The following is a 21,259-nucleotide window of genomic DNA, read 5'->3' on the forward strand; positions in this document are numbered from 1 at the left end:
AATATTCATGAGCATTGCTACCGGTTATATGGTATTTAGATTTGTTTCTTCTTTATCGGTTGTCACAGTTGACCTGTCATTCATGAAATAATTCCAGCACGGACAAGGAACCAAATTTTGTGTGTTGAAAGAAGGCTCACAAGTTAAATACTTTTTCTAGTTTAAGTGTTACTTTTTACCCAGGTGAATGTTCAAATTTTAATATTGGATGTATTTTGTTTCGATGGTGTGTACTTTTTCAAGTAATTTATTTATCTTTGTCTTTCTTTTTTTGTCTTCTAGAATCTGAATCCGTCCAACGGTACACAACAAAATCGGCATCATGCCAGATGATGATAAGGAATCGTCTGTACGGGTGGCCGTCAGGTGAGCGAAATTATGCTTTAATTTAACGTATTGAATTTAAATATAACTCAAAGAGGAAAACAAGGAAAACAAAAATTATCAGTGAAGATATTCTGATAGCTTGCGAGTATCTGATTGATTCGTTGCGGTTGATGGAATATTTTAAAAGAATGTTTGAAGACAGAGGACCAAAAGCAAAAAACCACCATTCATCATTTACTTTCCCCATCACGAGTTTGTTCTGTAAACACCTGAAAGGATGTTGCTACCGTCTATTGACTTAGGTGTCGTTGAATGTTCTATCTGTTTCAAGACATCGGATGTCGTAGACCCTTTCCACCGCCATTTATTTCGTCTGTCCTATTATTTTGGGTCTTTGTTGCCACAGTAGCAACACGAAACCGCGCGAGTCCTCTCTGTTCGTCGGTGGGAAATGGTTTCAAATTTTCATTACCACTTCCGGGAAGGGAGGAAACCTCACACGCTCTTTGAATAATGCAGGGAAGCGGTGATCACGACCACGATCCCGCTGATGGTGATGATGATCGTCATGTGTGTATGATAAAAACAAAAATTATGATCCATGTACCGAGTCTTGCCTGGAGCCAACATGTGGAAGTAAGCCTGCCCAGTACTCGGATGCTTTTCCAACGCCATACGCTGCCAGCCGTCCGGTGCAGTTTCAGTGTCTGCCATCTCAAATGCTAAATTATGTTTCATTTGAGTGAGCTCTGGCTGACATTCACTGTGTGTTGCCCGGGTGTGCGGAGTTGAAGTCGGCAGTGAAAGGAACGCTAGAATTGGTAAATCGTGCGTTGTGCGATCGTGCGATGCACATTCACCAGAAATGCAACGGCGGTAACCAATCATTCATAGTTTGGAGTGTGCTGCTTTGCCGGCAATTTGTTGCAAACGTTCGGTAAACGATTGATGGTGGTCTGTAAAAATTAGCATACAATTTACCAGCAGGAAGCCTTTTACTTTCGGCAGATGGTTCTCTTGTTGGTTCGCTTCCCGATTCGTGTTTGCACAGTTGACATTCAGCCATTCCTTTGCCATCATTACGTCAAGGCTTTTGTGGCAGGGGAAATATAGCTGAAGCTCGCTTTCGGTGGAGTGGATTGTTTGGTTTTCCAACTTTCCTTGACCGATGGCAAAAAGAGCGTACGAGGTGGATTCTATTTGCCAAAAATGTTTTCATACACTTCCTACCTTCCTGTGGACGGTGTGCGATGACACACTCACTCCATATGAATCTCGGCACCTAACCGGTATGGTGTTGTCCACTGAGGCTACTTCACCTTCATCGGTCATCAAACTTCATAGTGCGCTTGGTTCTTTTGGTTGAATATTATATTATTAGCATGCAACTGTGAACTTTGGCCACTATTATTTATAGACTTGTCAGTGGCAACCGTGAAACGTGTCACGCCCCTCCCGGTAGTAGGCGAGCACCATAATCAGGTGTGGAAGTAAAAAGAGTATACTTGCGAGAAGTATTTGGTGTACACTGGCTCTTTGTATATTCGTTAAGAAGAGTTATCATTTTAAACTCAGCCTGTCCTATATTAAATTCTTGCAAACCTAGTCCTCTATTGGCCAATGGCACAGGGAGTACGTTATTTTGTAGCAGTACCTCCAATATCCCGGGATCTCCATAGATGGGCCATCAGAGGCAATCAATTGTATCCGTCCTTCCGCTGAGGTTAAGTGCGTACGTGGTCCAGTTGCACAAAACACCCGGCCGGGGCCCTAATGAAGCGGTCAGACAGCGGGATGATCAGTATCATCGGCTAAACGACCGGTCGCCCCCCATTCGGACCAACTAAGGTCACGCGCAGGTCCACCTCGTCTTGAACGGTGCAGTAGTGTTTTGTGACTCATCCGCTCAATGACTGAGTGATTTGTGTGTTTGCGGTCGATGTAACCTTAAATCTTATCATACATTTACGCAACTCCTGCCCGATGAGAGGCCCTTTGATCGCAGCGGATTCTCCGACTGATAGCGAGATAAAGTCTCCCACGATGTCGTCGTCGTGTGGTGCGTGCGGATTAAGCTCTGAGGCAGCAGTACGCACCGACTACGAGAGGGAGATTTATCGCATTTACGTACACACATCACACTTCGTCAATCATTCACGCGTACCAACTTGGCTTGGTGGAGCTGGACGGCTGCGATTACCTCATCATACGTCTAGAGAGGACGCGAAAAAAACAAGCTCGCGCGCGCGCGCGCGTGAGCGTTTGTTTGGGACTTGCGTAGATCGGAGCGTCAGGTCGTCTGGCGTCCGTCTCCAACGGTCGAAATCTGTCCGCCCGAATCTGATCGGTGATGCCATAGTAGAGAACGTCGCGCCAGTACCTCCAAAAACTCCCCGGGTGGGTAGTCGAGAACCGAACCTCTCCGGGGTGTGTGCCCCCTTCTGCCAAATCCGCCAAACATCCGTCAATTTTTGGCCAACCCCCAAATCGATGGCTTGAAGCAAGTCTGGTCCATGCCTTATATGAAGATTTCTGACGAACGCAATGACGCTCTGAATAAATATCCGACATCCTCCGGGATGTGCATATCCGTCGAAAGCGGTGCGTAAGTAAGTGTCCGTCGGCGCACACTGCTGGATCTTCCTCCCTTAAGGTCGATGATGGAGTTGTTGATATTGTTAAATTACCCCGCAATCGGTGCTGCTTCATCGTTAATGTTGTTGTTGATTCTCAGCCGGTTCTTTCTGGACCTACCCGTTTGTTGCGTATCGCCTCGGGCGGTATCGACACATTTGGGTAAATATTAGATCATCTTGTTTTCTGAGCAGCTTTGCTCAGGTGTCAACGATAAGCAGCGGTGGTTCTCCTCGCATTCCCGTGGGTTTGGAACTGGGACACTTCCTGGAAGCGACGAAGTATGGGGTTATCGGTAGGAGGTTGTTTGCCCTGCATGTAATGTCTTATTTGTATTCTTGCTTAAGAGAACCATCTTCGCTCTCTAGTAAGCTAATTTATCCAGAATTAAATTTTTCTCAAACCGTAAGTCCTCTTATAGGAAATCAGTTTGCTCCAAAACGATACAACAGCCCAACGTTGTTTGTGGAACACTTTCATTCGGCTGCGCGCATGATGCAGTGCACTTCAGTCGCAGCCATTTCTGCGGTTAGTGAACAAGCAGGTCATTGAATGTATCTAGCTCACCGCCAACGTATTACCATTAGACAGGCTGCCATTTGAAAGAAGTGAAAGATAGAAAAGAAGGGGGAACCAAAGAAAACGAGATTGTCTGCCTGTCGGTTGGGTTAAAATTAGGCGTCAATCTTGCGTGACCTCCGCAAAAACCTAACGCAATTACCGATGATTGTGGAAAATGCATTTGCGCAATGGTCTGTTGTTGAGCTGCCTGAGCTTAAATGTTGGCCAGTCTGTTTCGTATCCTGCTCAGTACGTGAATCGGGGAACGGAACATGCTGCGTATTAAAATTAAGCTGAGAATGTCAGATCCGATTGCTACATCGTTAAACTCATCTGCGGAATTGAAGATTTGAAAGAGACCTCACAAATCGCTTGCAGTTTAATCCTCTCCCGGTTCTCCTGGTGATATCCATTACCTCAACGAAGTTTTATGATCACCAGCTGACATCTCTCCCCGTGTGCCACACATCGTAACGGCCCCGGAGAAAATTGATGCTTGTCAAAGAAAATGGATCCGATTTCCCTTGAACTGTGTCCACGGCAGTGGCAACCCCCGGGTGGGTGCTATTTTCCAATCTATTTTGGTGACAGCTTCGACCATCGATACCGGTCTCTAATACGCCAAAGCCTTGTCCGGTCTCAGGCGGTCCAGCGGGAAAAGTCAGCAGCTTGTAGTTTGTGAAAGTACTTTCACTAGATTTACTCTGCAGGAAGACCAGGCGAAGTGCCAGCAGGAGACGCACTCGATCGAGAGATTAAATTGTGGCGAAGCGTGTGTGATGGGTGCGCGCCATCGAATGCCAATTCCGTTCGGGTATGACCGTAAAAAACCAATAAGTGGTCGGATGAAGTATTTTCATTGGAGTTTTAATTAAGATTAAATCAACCATTGTGTGCTCCCGTCGGCTACGGTTGGTTGGGGCTTTTAATATTTATTGTGCTCCGTTTAACGATTGCCGGATGAATCGTTACAGGATTAAGGGTGATATCCACTGCTTTTTTGGGTTGGTTTCGGAGGTTGTAGATATCGACAGTTTTGGACACAAGTTGAATTTGTAAATGGAAAATGCATCTCAATACCGACAGAGAGACAGCTTACGCGAAAGAGTTCGCTTTTGCTTAATTAGGGCATGTTTTGAATGCAATGTACCGGGAATCGATCTACTAAATGTGTTACTTCCAATCAGACACGAACCAAGATGCTAATGAACTGCAATGCCTTAGTCGAGGCAAGAAACTGCACGCACGTAATTCGATACCGAGATGCTTGCTGAACGTTTCTGCCAAACGTCTATTTCCAGTCTTCCGGCAACACAGCTACTCGTAGTCGGTATGACCCTTGCTGCGGTTTTCTTGCTTTGAAAAGGAAACAAAATCCAAACACAGTACCGGGGATATTTTGCGTTGCCAATCGTGCCGCAATCGTTGCGGTCTCCTTTGATATCGGTAGCGGCAAAGCAAGGGAGCCATCGAGCACCGCCATCTTCCCTACACTGCTACCGGCGGCTACTGGGTACTTTGTGCGCCGCGAACGTGATCCAACCTCGGTGACGCCGCCACATTTTTGTCACCTTAAACGATGCACTTCACGGAGAGTGCGGTGGCCCAGCGCCGGTGTGGCATTGCTGGATGGATGGATGCCTAGAGATAGCAAATTTGCCAATCGAGGAGGGATATTTCACGGTGCCCAGCGTTCGTTGTTTGCCTAATCGGTTACGGGTGTGCGGTGTCGAGAGTGAGAAGCTCGGGTACATTAAAGCTGCCGGTGGCGGAACAAACACGAAAGGTTCCACACGTATCCAATGCTATAAGGCACGCCAAAGGGTTCTACGTAGCACCGTTTGGGTTCGGGGCGAGAACATCTGACGCTTTGTAGCTGTGTGGCGAGTGTTACAAACTGTCGTAACACGAGAGGGATCGATGAAACCGCCTCGGCGGTACCTCTGCAACCTCAACAAACGATTATGTGCCGCCGTACACACAATGTTAAGGTCAGGTGTTATGCCATCCAACGGTGGTGGAAGTGCTGTAAGCGTTTGGTTTTGTGCGTGCTATACCTGTTGAAGTCTGATGCGCGATTGGCTATAAATTTTCCCATTTTTCTGGTTCGATGGATTGATGGTTATTCTGCTTGGCAGAGGGTCCTTTCAATGGCTTCCCAATATCCGGCCAAGTTCAGTAGAATGGCTCCAACTATTCAATAGGGCCATAACTATTAGATAACCTAACGTGAAAAGATGTAAACATGTATAATGATCTCGCGGCGTATAGCACTTGTGTTGTGGCCGCACCCTTTTCGAAGCAATAAGACACGATTGGGGAGTCATTGTGTGGCCTATAAAACGGTGTAAACAGGTCAGTACGCGGTGTACGTACCAGCCAGCGTGCTCTGTGATGGCGCTTTGGTGATCACACGGGTGGAAACCTGTCCGAGGTTACAATCAGACCTTGGTGTGGTAGAATTTCAAGAGCAAACGCGCCGCATCAACCGGCACCTACCGACTCTGTGCCGTAATTGCCAGACAAATCGTACAGCACCGCGTCAGAGAGAGTGGAGCACCCGGTAGCGTCTGATTGAATCATGTGTATGTTTGGGAACTAAAATAGGATTCGGTTGTGGTCCCGAAAATGTGAGTGAAATGATGTTTTTGGGGTAAATGTAGTCAGGCGTTGCCGGCCTCCCGTACCCCGACGTTGTGCTGTCTCGGGCCTTAGTTGTCCTCCGTACCAACGGTGGACTAAAATAGAACACTTCAGAGAGATCGTTCACACCGCTACGTCGTAGCGTTACGGCACAAGGTTGTGTGATTCGTGATTCGAGTTACGATTTTCGATAGATTGCGACGGTTGGAGGCATAGTACTCGGTTTCTAGTACACTAATTACGTCACTGTTGATGTGTGCGCTACCAGCCTCTTGACACACAACTGTGCAAAGTGGAACAGCGACCGAAGAAGATGTCGCCAAATTCTCCCCGGCGAGCCGAGTTCGTGCCTGGGGTGTGTTTGTTTTCCTTTCAAGGGACTGTGTTGGTTTGTTGTTTGATTTCGACGAAGTGTGACACTTGAAACCTCCTCCATTCACCAGCAGCAATCAAGTGGAGCATCTTGAGGGGTGGGTAAAGGACCACCAAGGAAGCCTAGGGCGCAGCTCTAGCTAGCCGCGCTGAGTCGTTCACGCTTCGCCGATTCGTTGTCAACAGGTTGGCTAATTTTTTGTCCATTTTGAGTCAAATCAAACCACGAAAAGCCCATCAACCGTGCCGTAAAGGTTGTCGGACTTTCTGGTGGTAATGATGATGATGTTGTTGACGGTGAAATGAGTGAGTCCGAGCGGCTGGCAGGCAAGACCTCGCATCAAGCACGCAGTAGCATGCGGGTGACAATTGTTTCACTAAATATTGTCATTCGTCCACAAAACAACTACTTTAAACAAGACGTTAGTTACCCGAAACACGCCTCCACTGTACGATTCCAACAAGAGTTTCGAGAGTCCTAGAGAACTTGGACCTGTCCGAGAGATACTCATGAAACCTTGACTGGCAGCGACACCGACAAAGTATAGGCCAAATAATGCGTACTTTGTGCGTAACTAAACACACGGTACCGATAAGTCGCACTCGGGTCGGGAAGGATTTGGTCCCAAGGTAGGCTGACTTGGTCACAGTAAGAGGTCGTCGAAGTAGCACCAGCAGCAGCACCAGAAGACAGAGGCGTCGTTGTTCATGCTCAAGCTCAGCGTGCTGTTTGCGTGAGGCAATGATTTGGTAAATATAGGATTGGCTTTGGCCGCTTGCTCTCTGGTGGCGTTGTTGGTTCGTACTCTTGCAAGAAGAACGTTATGCTGTGCATGGGGTTGAAGCATGTTTCATAAGCGACCAAAACACACAACCACAAAATAAAAAGACACCACAGGTACGCACTTTTGACTGGGTGGCGTAACGTTTGCGTTGGACTTTATCTCTTCGATCTGAGGGTAGGGAGGTGGTGGTGGTGATTATTTTTTAGAGTAAATATTTGACCTTAGTGCTTGATCTTTCGGGGAGTTTTTAACTATTTCTGTTCGCGCCTCTAGATCAAGAGTTCATTTTATCTTGGATGCTGGGACCCTTAGGAGTTTTCGTACACGGTCTTAGGGTTGGAGGTTGATATCCCGATTTATTCGTGTTGTGATCCCTGAACTGTCTAGTTTTGGAAATAACCTTGGATGTCATATTAACATTCTACCTCGTCCCAAGTCCTATTAATATCCGTCTCGTATGTTTTTACTTAATGTACATTAAAGGTTTTTGTTTTTAAATTCATAACTGAGGATAGTTGTATTGTACAAATGATCCTAGTTTGTTTTTTGTTTGCTGTTCAGTTTGATGAAACAAGCAAAAAACAACAACCCAATAGGAAAACCCACCCGTTTTGAGCATTCTCCTTTCTTTCGCCCTTAATTTCCTTACCTGCTTTCGCAACCTTCGCCTCGCATCGTTGGGCTCTGGGGGGGGCCACTAATTAAACGCCCCATTTTGGTACCGCAGTCGCGCGGGGGGAGCCTTAAAGCGGCTCGTATACATTTTGGGGCGAGTAAGCTTTGACGCCTTTTTTTTTTGATAGTTCAACCACCACCCCGGTTGGTGGTTTGCTGCTACATGGGAAAAATTGAGTGCTTTTTATGTCTGAATGTTTAAGTATCAAGACGTAAAGAAAATGAAAAGGAAAAAACATTCATCACCCGCAAGTCATTGCCCTCACGATGCAACATTCGCACACTGAGACTTTTCTTCAAGGAAAAGGGACCCCAGACCAAAAAAAATGGCCACACGAATGTAAACTGCTGCGGCATGCCGGAAGAAAGATTGCGCGTGATCTATTCTCTCACTTTCCTTGTAACTTTGGGGTTTTTTTTTGTAGCTTTGCTGGTGAAATGGTGAAAATGTCGGCGGCACGTGTTCACAGTACACTTCCAACTCGATCGTGTTTTGCCTCCGATAGGAGGGAACGAAAGCGCCTAGCGTCCCGGCCCACATTGCGTGCCCGTTAAATATAGCCTTGTCCGGTCGATCAAGCCCTAATTTGCCAACCCTGTTGGTGCGATCAGTGGGCGGCGATTCCGCTCCACAGTAATTAATAACGGCGTAAGGAAATGGCAAGCGAAAAAGCTTGATCGACACTGGGAAATGGAGCGCTAAATTCCGGCACACCCCGGGAAAGGTGATAGTTGCAGGGTGCCAGTTGTGCTGGTGGCGTTTGCCGATGACGGATTACTCCCTTTGCTTCTAGTTTTGTTTCGTTTTTCCTCTCTCACCAGCTTGAAGCTTGAACGTGTTTTCAAAAATACCTTTTTGTACCGTGTGTGGAGGTGTGTTGCATGTCTTGAAGACGTACGCCCGACGCGTTGCGCTAAATCTGTGCTGGACGTGCTTGAATATGCAAGTGGCTCGAGCAGCACCGGCCGATAACGCCATGCAAATTGTGCATGTACGTATAAGTGCACCATTAGGACAGAATTAAACTGCAATAGATGCACGAACCGTTTGGACCACGTGCCGTATGGCTTGGTGATTTTTTCTTGTTTGTTTGTGTGTGTGTGAGAGTTGATGCAAGTCTTAAATAATTAATAGCCGTTTAGCTCTCCACATCGATGGGCATATCGCTTCAATTTTCTGCTGCACTGAATAATTATTATTGAATAGAAAAAATGTTCGACAGGGTTGTTTAGAGCCACTCCGCAAGAGAACGTCATTGGAGATGTCAGCTGTAATCGTTTCAATACTTTACGATGCTTAAGCTACCCCATGACGTGACGTGAACGATTAGTAAAAGTCTTCTGTGAGTGCCCAAGACAAGCGTGCAGCTTTAAACCCTTGAATGAAACGGTTTTTATTGCAAATGATAAATCAGGTAGGCTTTGTTTTGCTTTTTAATTTGAATTTTCCAGAAGATCGAAAAACACTTCTAGTCTGTTTAATATCGCCAGCACCACACCCTAAGAATCCGCTACATCAATCGCTCGTTGCATGGGGTTCAATTGTGCGATATTAAAGGTTGTGTCGTTGCAGGATAGTTTAAAAGCGGCTTATGCAAATAAAATAATAATGATCGACAGTCGCGATCGTTCGACCCAAGTTCACCAGGGTCTCCATCCGGTTATGATGAATTAAGCAGCACGAACTACTCGACCCCTGGGTTGGCCAAAGCACTATTTCTAGACACCGAGACCACACATTACTCTCTTGCCTGATGTGATATAACGAGCCTGAGCATGAGTTGCACTTATCATCGGGCAAAGAAAACCGCCGTTTGATTAAACGTAAGAAGTTTGCCGCCGGCTTGGTTGATTTTTGTTATTCAATCCGGTATCTAAATTGACTGGGAGACTAATTGATTAGCATGGCATTATTAAATTACGCACTTTACGTGCACCACGTTATCGATCGGGGGACACAACACGGGTGACGTTAAGCTTCCGCCATTCGGATAAGATGGAGAATAAATAAAATCACTAACGGAGACTGGCTTGTTTTTTCTACAGCGAGAGGGCGTGGTGGAACTAAGCGAAGTACCAGTTTTCATTAGGCGGAGGCTCATTAGTGGTTGAGCGCTCAATTAATCCGATTGTGCACGTTAATCTTTTAATTAATTTTCAAACCATAACATAACAATGACTGTGAGAGGTCTTCTGGAGTCATCTCGGGTCGAATGTCAGTTGGTTCGTAAGCTCATTGATATTTACATTTATGTTTGATTGTTGAGTTTTTCTCTGTCTGATAATGTTTCCTCATTTCTTAATTGGATTTGTTTCCGTTATATCATCTAAGTTACCCTTCATTTACAATGGTAGTGATTGCTTTTAAATCAAATTAAATATTTATTTAATCCTAGAGGTTTTCACATTGATACGCCGTATAGTTTATTACCTAAACAAACTATTTGACCCTTCATTCAATTAGTGGTAGCATCAACATAAATGCTGATGCAGCGGTTCCCCAGAAATGCTGTCCCCAATCGAGTTGAAATGTGCTTAGGAAAAAGATGAATATTTTTCGACAGAAACTGTGTCCATTTGGCATCGTCTTTAATTCTTCTGGCCGCATGCCAGCGGACAGTTTTCCGTAATGGAAACAGACACATTCAATGTGGCACTTATTGCCATGTGTCCTACCCTACAGATTGCTGAGTGGCTGATTGAACATCAATGGTGATTTATATTGATCGGCGGATACCACCAACAGTAACAACACCAGCTGTATCATTTTCATTAGATCGAAAGTTGGTGGCGTACGTCTGTTTTCACTGCACTTTCATATTGATAGTTGCTTCATTCCGCTCGCACTTTAGAGCACGGTGCAATTCAATCGATTCAATTAGGGAACTGAAAGGCCACAAGACACGAGCAATACGATCTACAACAAATGTCACCGAAGTGTCAGTGTCTGAGGTTTTGATATTGATTTTGCCCTATCGGAAAAAAACATCTCGTGAAGTTGTCGCGTACACTTGAGATGCCCAGATTTAGGTTTCGGAAATCGAAAATTTTTGGCATCCCGCCGACCATCGTATCGATTTATATGTCGCCCACGCTATCTACAAGAGTTGTAAGAAGACATTCCAAAATTAAAAAGTTCTCGTAGGTGGCCACGGTACGGTAGCTAGCGCGTTGTCGTGGTTCGAGGTTGTCGGAGCTTGTTGGCATTGATTATTGATTAGCATACGGATTTTAACGATAGGCATTGAGTGTGGTGCTGAAACAGTGGGCTCTAGTGCGCAGTACTCTAGAGTACTTGAAAGCGAACCCGGCGGAGGCCCATGACTCGCCTCGATCGAAATCCCACCATGGAGGATGGAAGTCGAAGTCGTAGAAATGGCCTTACGTGCTAAAATCGTTTTCTGAAAAGTGGCATTTTAACATGCTAATTTAGTACTTTGCATGGTAGGCGTTTGACTCTTAACACGAGGGCGAACTCGGGAAAGGAATAGCAAATCTTATTGCCTGGTATCCCTGGAGTTATGTAATGCTTTTGGCCGGTTTATTCCTCGCCAAAGGTTATGGTTTTTCTTGGCTGCGCTATATTCGCAAATTTTTCATCAACTAAAAAGAAAAAATCCAAATTTGTTCATTAATCTTAGCCTCTGCGATCATCCGATGAGAGATGGACGTAACTATAACAATTTCATCTTTGCCGTCGAATGGACAGCTGGCGGAAATCAAACGGTGCCATCTGCTGACGGACGCACCGAACTGACCCTGCGCTTCGTACCTCTTCCTTTCCAGCTAGATTTTATGGCCGACGGGGGCGTCGACAACAAAACAGCGACAAACTACCGCTCCGCTGATGGAGAACCTGCTCGTGCACTGGTCCCCATCCTCCAGGCGAAGCGCTTCTGCTCCTCTGGGTGATGGTCGGTCGTTGGCGTGGCGTAGTAGTAACACATCTACTCCGTTGGCGCCATTCTCGCCACTCCTACCGTACATTCTTCATAACCCCGAGCTCAGCTGTTTTTGACTCCATACTAAAAGTCCACGGTACGGCATCGAGGATAGGTGTGTGCTTCGAGTTGGATCTCTACCTCGGGTGCTGTTGGGCAGTCGGTGCATGTCGGTCGAGGTATGGTTTGGTCAAGGACGACCAGTTTTTGTACGGCCGACTTTTGCTGGTGCAAGCGTGGAAATTGATCGTTGCGTAGAGTTCTTCTTCGGCGGGGCCGTTTTCATTCATTCATGAGCTCGAGTTCGTGCTTCTTTGGATAACTTTTTTTCTCTGCCGTTCATCTTGGTGGCTCGAGTAAACCGCATACGGCGAGCGCAGAAGGAGTGAAGGGATGATTTTTTACCCACATCTTTTGCTCTCACGATGGAACCATGTGTGTGCGCCCCCCGGCACACACATTATGGGAGGTTTGATGAGTTATGTTATGGCGCTCCGGGAAGTAGTATGCCACCTACGCGATGCGTGCAGTTATTAACCTTCTTTTTATGTTGGTTTTTTTATGTTACTTCGCCCATTGAATACATTTTACCCTTTGGCGAGGGAAAGAGTTGTGTCAGCTTAGGCTGATTGCCTGTCGAGAGGAATTTCGGGTGGGATATCTTCTCACCCACAGTTGTAAATGTATCTATTCTCCTTTGTAATTGCTATATGAACGTGTTGATGTGAATTAGCGTTATGTAGGTTGATCCATAGATTATACAACCCTTCGGAATACTTGGCCCTTCGTTTTTTTTAAATTAAACCATCATGGAACATTTAATCTATTTTAATAGGGCTTTTAAAGTATTTTTTTCACAGCATACAAACATTTTTTCATTTACTGGAAAGAGTTGTGCTGAGAGAGAATAAGTTCGAAAAAACATCCTTAGAGTAGGGCGAGGTAATATACATACATCCCTCAAATGGAAAAAGAATTATCACACTCCACATTTCAACATTGTATCATGTACCTAAAAAACATTATCGAAAATGTGTGCGTTACTTAATCAGAATATCTTGAGTTCATTTAGTTAGTCATAGTGAAGAGTTAGTTTAGTCATAGGGAAAAAGTTTTGCATTTTTTCAGTGTTTTGCCTCTTTTTTAAAACTTTAACCAGAATTTCTTCCCTTATAAGCCGGTGCATGTTTATATCGGATGAGGGTACTGAATATACCTTATAAATCTTACATGATTTCATCCTCAATTTGTTTTATCACGTTTTTGACGTAAAACCGTACAGAAATATTTTATGATGAGAAACGACACTAATTAGTTACTATCCGCATACGAGGGAAAACTGATTCAACAGCAGGGCAATAAACTAACAAAACGGAAGTAATAAAATATTTTAAATTCATGTGAGTTCATAATTTTGATTTTAAAATTATATTGCAAGTTGATTTGTTGGAAATGGCAGTAAACAATTTATGTTGATCCAATTGATGCCTAAGTACGTTTCAAATTTATTCTTAAACGGTAAAATCGGCCGGGATGAGAAACGAATGTTCCATTTACGATCGGTAATTAGGGCGAAGCGCATTTCTACTCGTTGTGATTTCATTTATTAGCTTCATCAGTTTGCCGGGAGAGACCAACTATTGGTCTTAACCCCTCACCTGCGTGATTGCTTAGCATAAGACTGTAACGATCTTATCGTCCAGTAGAAAATAAGTTCACCGAATGGGAAAATGATGCGAAAGGTGTGGTGCACCAGTAATTCCACCCGAAATATTCCACCCAGGGGAGCCTCCGCTCCAGTTTAGGTTCAACGACACGGAAGCTCCTCGAATGAATGAATGAACGGCCCCACCGGGGTGGGAAGCAGGTCTCTATAGCAACGCCCGGTTCAAATTGGGAAGGTGATGATTTTCATCGTCTTCCCGCCGTGCGAGCACTCGTGTCTTCCGACGGTAGAACAAAAGCTAGTAAGCGTGGTAAAAATGTTCATCAAATTATGTTGCACGCCCAATTAATTAATCCATCGCCCGTTGAGTTTTCGGCTGTGCGCGCACATGACATGCCGGGGATGAGAGGTCCACCGGCGTAACGAATGTGTGTCGTGCACGGGTTTTTGAATCACGCTTTGAATTTCAACGGGTGTTGAAGCGGGAGAGGAAGAGCAACTGGAGCTGGGTTTAAAAAACATAATCCGTTATCTCTATCCCAGCGCGCCACGATCGGGGAAGGTTGAGGGTTTTTTTTTGTCTTTTGGGAAAATGGTTCCACCTAAGTATAACTTAGAGAACGGCAAGAAAATGAGCCTTTGGTGGTTCACACCGTGTGGTGAACGGTGTGTCGTTAATTTGGTGAATGCACTGAAGCAAAGTTCAACCCGTGTGGGGAGGCGCCTCGGGAGGCGTTCGGATGCATGCAAGAGAAAGGCGTGTATTATCCACGGGATACCAGCTTTGCCACCGGAGACGAGAGGTGCACTTATGCGTGTACCAGCTTCAATGCATAATTCATCGGTACAAATTTCCATGTTTGACATGCGCCTTCCCAAACCCGGGGTTAGGAGGGAGTGGAACGGGCAGTTCCCGGCCGTTTGTCCAGTCATCGATCGCGTGGGTAACAGGCGGAAAAGGTGAAACTCCCCGCGAGACGTGAGAATTATTTTATACACTTGGAAGCGAATAGACGGGCAATGCAAACACACAAAAAATTGCACACTCTAAAACGAATGCAAATATGACTTTCCTTTGATGAGTTACGGTCGGTCGTAAGCCTTAAGGGTGGAACTTTGTGCACCCCCGGGTTGTGCGAATGGCTAACGAACGAAGAAACCTGAGCCCCCCGGAAGCAAACAAAAATAGAATATATTTTCTCTCCCACAGCCAGCCTACCAACTTCCTGGTGCTTGTAAGGTCGTTGTGACTAACATTATCTTCTTCCTTTGTAGAAGGTTTCCACCTTTCTAACTCTACGCCAGATGACAGGAACCACTTGTGTCGATATATGTATGACCATAGGACATGTTGCTCGCTTTTGCCCATCATGCTCTGAACTGATGTAGAAGAAGTGCGAGCAGACACAATTTAGCGCATCGTAACCTTGACATTGTGCTCAGGTGGGATCGATTACTTAAGGTGTACTTTCTAGTTTGTTGGTGCACTTGTGGTAGTTGGTAATATCGTGAGGTGCATAGCTAAGGCGCGCACGTGTATGGAATATGGAGGATTGACACACACCGGTAATTCCATCATGGTAGCGGCAACGGTTTGAGGTAACAGGTACATGATAATTAATTGAAATACCATCCATTTCGAGCGGGTTTGTAGGAAAAGCAAATTACGTCAAAGCAAAAACTAGGACGGAGCGGTACCAAATAAGTAAATATAATCATGTGTGGTATCTAATTAGCTTCCAATGGTGGATTACTTTTGAGGTTTAAATAAAATACTTACACCAGGCGAGAAATGAGTTATTTACATGCGTTTTTCTTTGTTTTACGCTTTTAAGCTACCAAACAAAGTTTGTGAGTTATGCTACCCCAGTTTAAGGTCTTCCTTTTAAACTTATCTATATATGCTATCATACAAGATGTCTCTCTTTTTTTTCTTGATCATTATAGAATCACTAAACGGACAGTTTCGGCCGTGTATGCTAGCATAGCATATGGGTCAAGATTACAATGGCCGATACAATTCATTTAACTTTTTTTTGTTCGCTATCGACGTGGCGATAAAACACCTTATCTATAACCGAGTCCTCGTTTGTTTTACGTAGTTCGCGCTGATACAAGACTCGAAAGCGTGTGGCCTAATGGGACAATGATTATGGTTAGAAGCTGTGGCTGTGACTTATACAAACCTAGTTGACTCATAACTGTTTGTTTGTATGGAATTTTTGCCTTTCAAAGTTCGATCAGCGCAAGAAACGGATGTGCGTTCTTTGTAATGGTTGAGCAATCATGCTCAAATGATTTTTTCAGGTTGGATATTTCTGAATCAGCTTAATACTTTGCCTTGGTCACAGGCGTTAATGTTATTTCTACACTGCGGTCCGTTAAATTTTTTATGACAGTTTGTGGTGCTAAATCGTCTGAATGTTGGATGAAGAAAACCAGAAAATCCAGTAATCTGCCGTAACAGATTTTAAAGCGGTGTGCAAGAAAGTTTGCGTCACGAATCCCATGTCTAGACGGATAGTTGCTCTTCTTTTAGCACATTGTTACCATCTTATATGCATTACACGTACGTTCAACTCCATCCGACGTAGCTCGCTTCCCTCAGGTGCATTATCGTTACAAGATGATAGACGAAACATGCTTCATTGTCGTTATCTTCGATTTAAACCCTTTCCATGTTTGACCAACTTAATTTTCTACTAACCACTTATAACGGAATTTGAGTACAAGAAACGCCACAAAAATAATTTTTGAATCTTATACATCGTTTATTTTTGGAATTTGCATATTGCTTAATTCTTCAATGATGGTACTCCCTGTCGATACATCAAGGGACACAGAGTATATCTGTACTCAAATAACTAACCGACAACATTAGCCCGGGATTCCGGTATGCTAATGAGACGACGGTGGTGATGTCATTGTTGAGAATGCCAACAAAGTAATGCCGCCAAGTACTATTGGTATGCAGATTCCTATCCCTTTCGGTTGAGGAACCGTCAGCAGGTCGCGCTTCCTGTGCGAAATTCCCGAAAAGGTATTGCGGCACCGTAGTGTCCGATTCCGATTTCAAGCGCTGGGGTGTCCGGTGCATTGTGGTGGCAGACCGATTAGATGGAAGTTCTGCACCGATGGCGCTGGATGGTTGATTAATGGAGAAACAAGTATGGAAAAACGAAAAACTGCATACCGGCGCAGTTGTCCGCCGGCGGTGGCTTCGTTGCCGTGGGAGACTCTTACGACTGTTCCTGCAGAATGTAATAAAGTATTACATGGTTTCTTTTGGCTGGAAGTGGGTTTCACATGGTAAGGCTGTTTGCGATGTTTCGAAACGTGCGAGACGTGTCGCAATTGCCATTATCATAAAACTCCAAGAAATGGCTGAAAAGCGGCGCTCAACTTCCTCATGCTTCCAGGAATGTCTCGTTTCCATAATACAAAAAAAAACTTTGTCCCCCAAACCTTTCGGTCAATGCAGCGGTAACTTGACACCACACACTCTGGGGTCTGGTCGTGTTCAGCCAGTCGGAAAATGGCGTGCGGTGAGGAAAAAAGTAGAGAAGAACAGAGCGAAACGAGATCGGTACAAATTTAGCACGACACGTGTGATCAAAAATGCGCAAACCTCTACGGCTTCCACTTAATCAGCTAAAGGTGTCCAAGTTTTAAGTTTCCTTCCCAGACCGCTTTTGCTGCGTTTACAGCAAGCGCCTTCAAGGAATGAAGTTTTCATTCTTCAAATTAAAAGTCACTGCTGATATCGTTTTCCCTAGAACTCGTGCCCGCTCAGTATGTTTAAAAGATCCTCAAGAGAATACAAATAAATATCCTTCCGATTATGGCAAACCCGTTTCGTGGTGGCCTTTTTGTTTTCAAGTCAGCAGCCAAATGTGTCCATCCGGGGAACACGGCGCTGGATTGAATTGAACTTCTCTCGTCCGACCAATCACGTAAAGATCATTTTTATATGAAACTGCCTGCGTGATTGAGGTTGATTATGAGCTTTTAATAGTTTCCGGTTAATGGGGCGGTGTTCGTGGCAGAGAGTGTTCATCTACATAATAGATGAACTAAAGGAGAATGCTGCAGTTACATATACCTTTATATGGAATTAGCATCTTTGCCTATGAAAGTCAAGCAGTACTGCTTGCCTTTGCTAAGAGAGTGCAAAATTTGAATGCTCCATGCAAACATATATGCTCTGTAAACACATTTAAATGTGTCTTGTCCAAACGTCATCCATCAAATTGTGACTGCAGTATGAGGGCTGGGTACAGACATGCCTACGGAAGGAATTTCTCGTATCAATCATACTCTACCCACCGATAGTAAAAGACGTTGGCAGTCTAAAACAAGTCCACCGGTACTGGGTCGTTAGTATCGCGCCCCCTCTGGGCAGTTTGTCTGGTCTGATGGAAATGGGGTTTCCTGCATTGCCTTTTTTTGCCTTCCGATACCGCATTAATGCCGTCCGCCGACAAGCTGTCTGTTCTTTTGTGCCGCGAGCTAAACTTGTACCACCTAACCTCAATTGACCAGCCAGTGACCGGTACACTTCGAAGCCGCTTAGCAAACCTTGGTCCAGCGCGAACTTTACGGTGCTCCAGGGCGGCGTACTAACCACAGCGACTCTAGCCGAAGACATGGTTGCACACAACACAGTGCATCAGCGTTAGCCCTAAGAATGATAGAGGAAGAAAAAAGAAACACTTACAAACGGTTAACGCGATTAGGAATAGTCGTGTACTTCTTAATCGTACAGAGAACGTAACAAAGGTCTGCAACATGTGTGACAAAAAAGAGATCCATATTTAATCCATGGTGTATGAATGGACAAGGAAAAGTCCAACGAAGAGAAATGATGCCTTTCATGCTTCCTATAAGCAACTTGATATAAAAATGTGCATATGAATTAAACGTTCCTGGTCACACTGGGTATTCCCTTATTATGAGTCAAAGTCAAACACCTCACGGTTTGATTTAGCAGAGTGTACGAAAGCACGATAGACAAATGCAAACCAGTTCCCGTTGCTGATAGACTCTGGCTTTTTCCACTGCAATGACTAGAATCGATTATTCAATTAATTAGCATACAGACGCTATATAATTTCATTTCATCAACCGGGAGTTTCTAACTTGTTGTAGCAGCTTTTGTAATAATTTATAATTTTAGAAACTCAACGATACTTGTGCTACCGTCTCCCCATTCTAAAGGGGGGGACTCAATGTGAACGTACTTCTTCCAGAACACAAAAGAGTCGTGAATGCAATGTTTTGGTATCCGGATGCCTAAAATATCACTGACCCTCCTCAGAAGGATGTTCAATTCTTTCTACATTATCCGTTAATCGGTTACGGAGCTATTCTTAGCAGAGTTCAATTTCATATGCGTGCATTACATATTACATGTGTCCCAATATGTATTACATGGATTTTCAATTTGTTTTTTTGTTTCTCCGTTCGTTTCAGAATTCGTCCACAGATACCGCGTGAGCTTATCGACTTCTGCCGGGTGTGCACCCGGGTCGAGCCTGACGAGCCACAGGTTACCCTCGGATCAGATAAGGCCTTTACCTTTGACTATGTTTTTGATATGGACACCACACAGGTAAGTGCGAACGTGAATTGCGATATGCGGAGGTAGGGTGCGATGTGTAGAACAATATTGCCGATAGGCCGAGCCCTAAAGGTTGCCTTCAGCTGTTGATACGGGGGACATGGCATATCCATCCTCTGTTTCAGTTGATACCTTGAATAATATTGCGGCGGCAGAACGGTAGAATATGTTTACAAAATCCATCTTACAGCTGATTCTTCGCCTTCTGTTACGCAAAGTCGGTATGAGTTTTTGTTGGTCACTTTCCTTTCCTTCAACATGCAATAATAGCATGTTATCGTGTTCCTATATCTGGCTATCGTTGAAACAATATGCGCAGTTTAAGTTTTTCGATAGCGGAATGAAGCATAACGTTGATACAGAGATCGATTGGCGCTCGTTTAGTATGTTAAGATACTGGCAGCAGCGAACGGAAAATACATCCATTTTAACTCATGTAACAAGCTGATTGATGACCTGATGAAGTATTATCTATCAAGGGTTTTCCTAGCGTTTCCTTTTTTTGGCTCAATATCGGACATAAAAAGTGGGAATGGTTTAGACAATATTTATTTACGCTAGTTCAAAATATAAATCATATTTCCCTGATATCGCAGAATTTGTTGTAATAAGAACAACTAATAGAAACATAATGTTTGCACGTTGCTTGTGCGATATCAGGAAACCTGTCAACATCAAATCTTTTGATACGTTCAGAGAAAAATTGTCAGGAGTCTTCTTCAAAATAAATAGACGAATATGTGCCGTATTTTGTATCTACTAACAACGGCAGGCTCCTGGCCTTATTTGGTAGACTTTTTATTCCCTCGAATGGTGAAGGTGGCTACTGAAAGCATGGAGTGCTGAAGCCACAAACAAATGACATCCGGCGCTCGATAACAGTCACGTTTACGTGACTGGCCCGAATGTGTGAGATATGTGATACTTAAAGCGCGATGCATCGCAACCAAAAGTGTAGTACGATTTTCCTCCTAAAGCTGGCTTTCTCTCGTGTGATGGATACGTCTCCATTTGCCTTATGAGCTAAGAATAACTGTTCGTCAGGCTTGTGCTGTGCTGCATCACATCGTAGCACCGCGGCAGCAAACTCGCGTGTTATGAGGTCTAGCCTATAGGCTACCGACTGGAAAAGCAGCTTCCTCTTTATGTTCTCATGCCGAGGGAATATCTATATCTCGGAAATTCAGCATGACACTACCCGAAGACGACAGCCTGAATGCATCAGTTGGTTGAAACGCGTAGATGAATGGGATGGATGTCAAAAAAGGGTTTTCTTTTCGAATGTCTGCTTGCTAGGCTTTTCGCTGGCCAGCGGGTTTATTTATTCGAGCGTTCCCACACAAGGAAGGATATACCGTTTCATTTTGCAAGCATTCGATTTTACTTGCTGCAGAATGTACATGTACATTACCATATTGCCGGTGTAATGTGGAGCGTGGAGATTGTCAGGTTCCATTTGTACGGAACGTAGACTGGAGCTTGTGCTTTTGTGTACGAACCGTTTGTACCTTGTAAAAAATGTAAACACAGACAAATGATTACAAAATATTCTTTAAGTAGTCGTTTTTCTTTCAACTTTTTGTACCCTTCCATTTCGGTACATGCATTTTGTTTGGAATGACTGCACACTTACTTGCAGGATACGTCGTACGGAGCAATCTTTTACAGTTGCCGTACTTGTTTCATTTGTCTAAAAGAACTGTGAAATGGTGGCAACGTATTATTTTTTTCCCTGCAAATAACCTACCATGGTTATGGAGATAGAACGAAACATTTCATAGGCATGATAATTATGCATACTTTAAAACTACATCGGATGGATCAGAAACTCTTCATTTGTTAATTTTTTTTTTTGCAGGTCTCGGTGTACAACAAATGCATTGAAAAGCTAGTAGATGGCGCATTGAAGGGTTTCAATGCGACGGTGTTGGCTTACGGTCAGGTGAGTAGTACTCTGAATTCTTATGACCACCTTTCTATAATTCAATTTTACCATTGATTGAATTGTCAAACTCTTCCCAACGTTTTCCCCTTT

The 21,259-nt window shown here is 44.3% G+C and overlaps 1 protein-coding gene across 1 annotated transcript in view; it reads left to right on the forward strand.

Moving 5' to 3' along the window:
* Positions 1 to 322: 322 nt before the first annotated feature.
* The window catches only part of LOC131285195 (kinesin-like protein KIF21B), a 29,992-nt gene continuing 9,055 nt past the window's right edge, over positions 323 to 21,259 (forward strand). The window contains exons 1-3 of the mRNA XM_058314060.1: positions 323 to 366; positions 19,077 to 19,215; positions 21,083 to 21,166. Of these exons, the coding sequence (XP_058170043.1) occupies positions 323 to 366; positions 19,077 to 19,215; positions 21,083 to 21,166 (267 nt within the window). The remainder of the gene's footprint in view (positions 367 to 19,076; positions 19,216 to 21,082; positions 21,167 to 21,259) is intronic.

The sequence above is a fragment of the Anopheles ziemanni genome, chromosome 2 (genome assembly GCF_943734765.1).
Source record: "Anopheles ziemanni chromosome 2, idAnoZiCoDA_A2_x.2, whole genome shotgun sequence".
NCBI lineage: Eukaryota > Metazoa > Arthropoda > Insecta > Diptera > Culicidae > Anopheles > Anopheles ziemanni.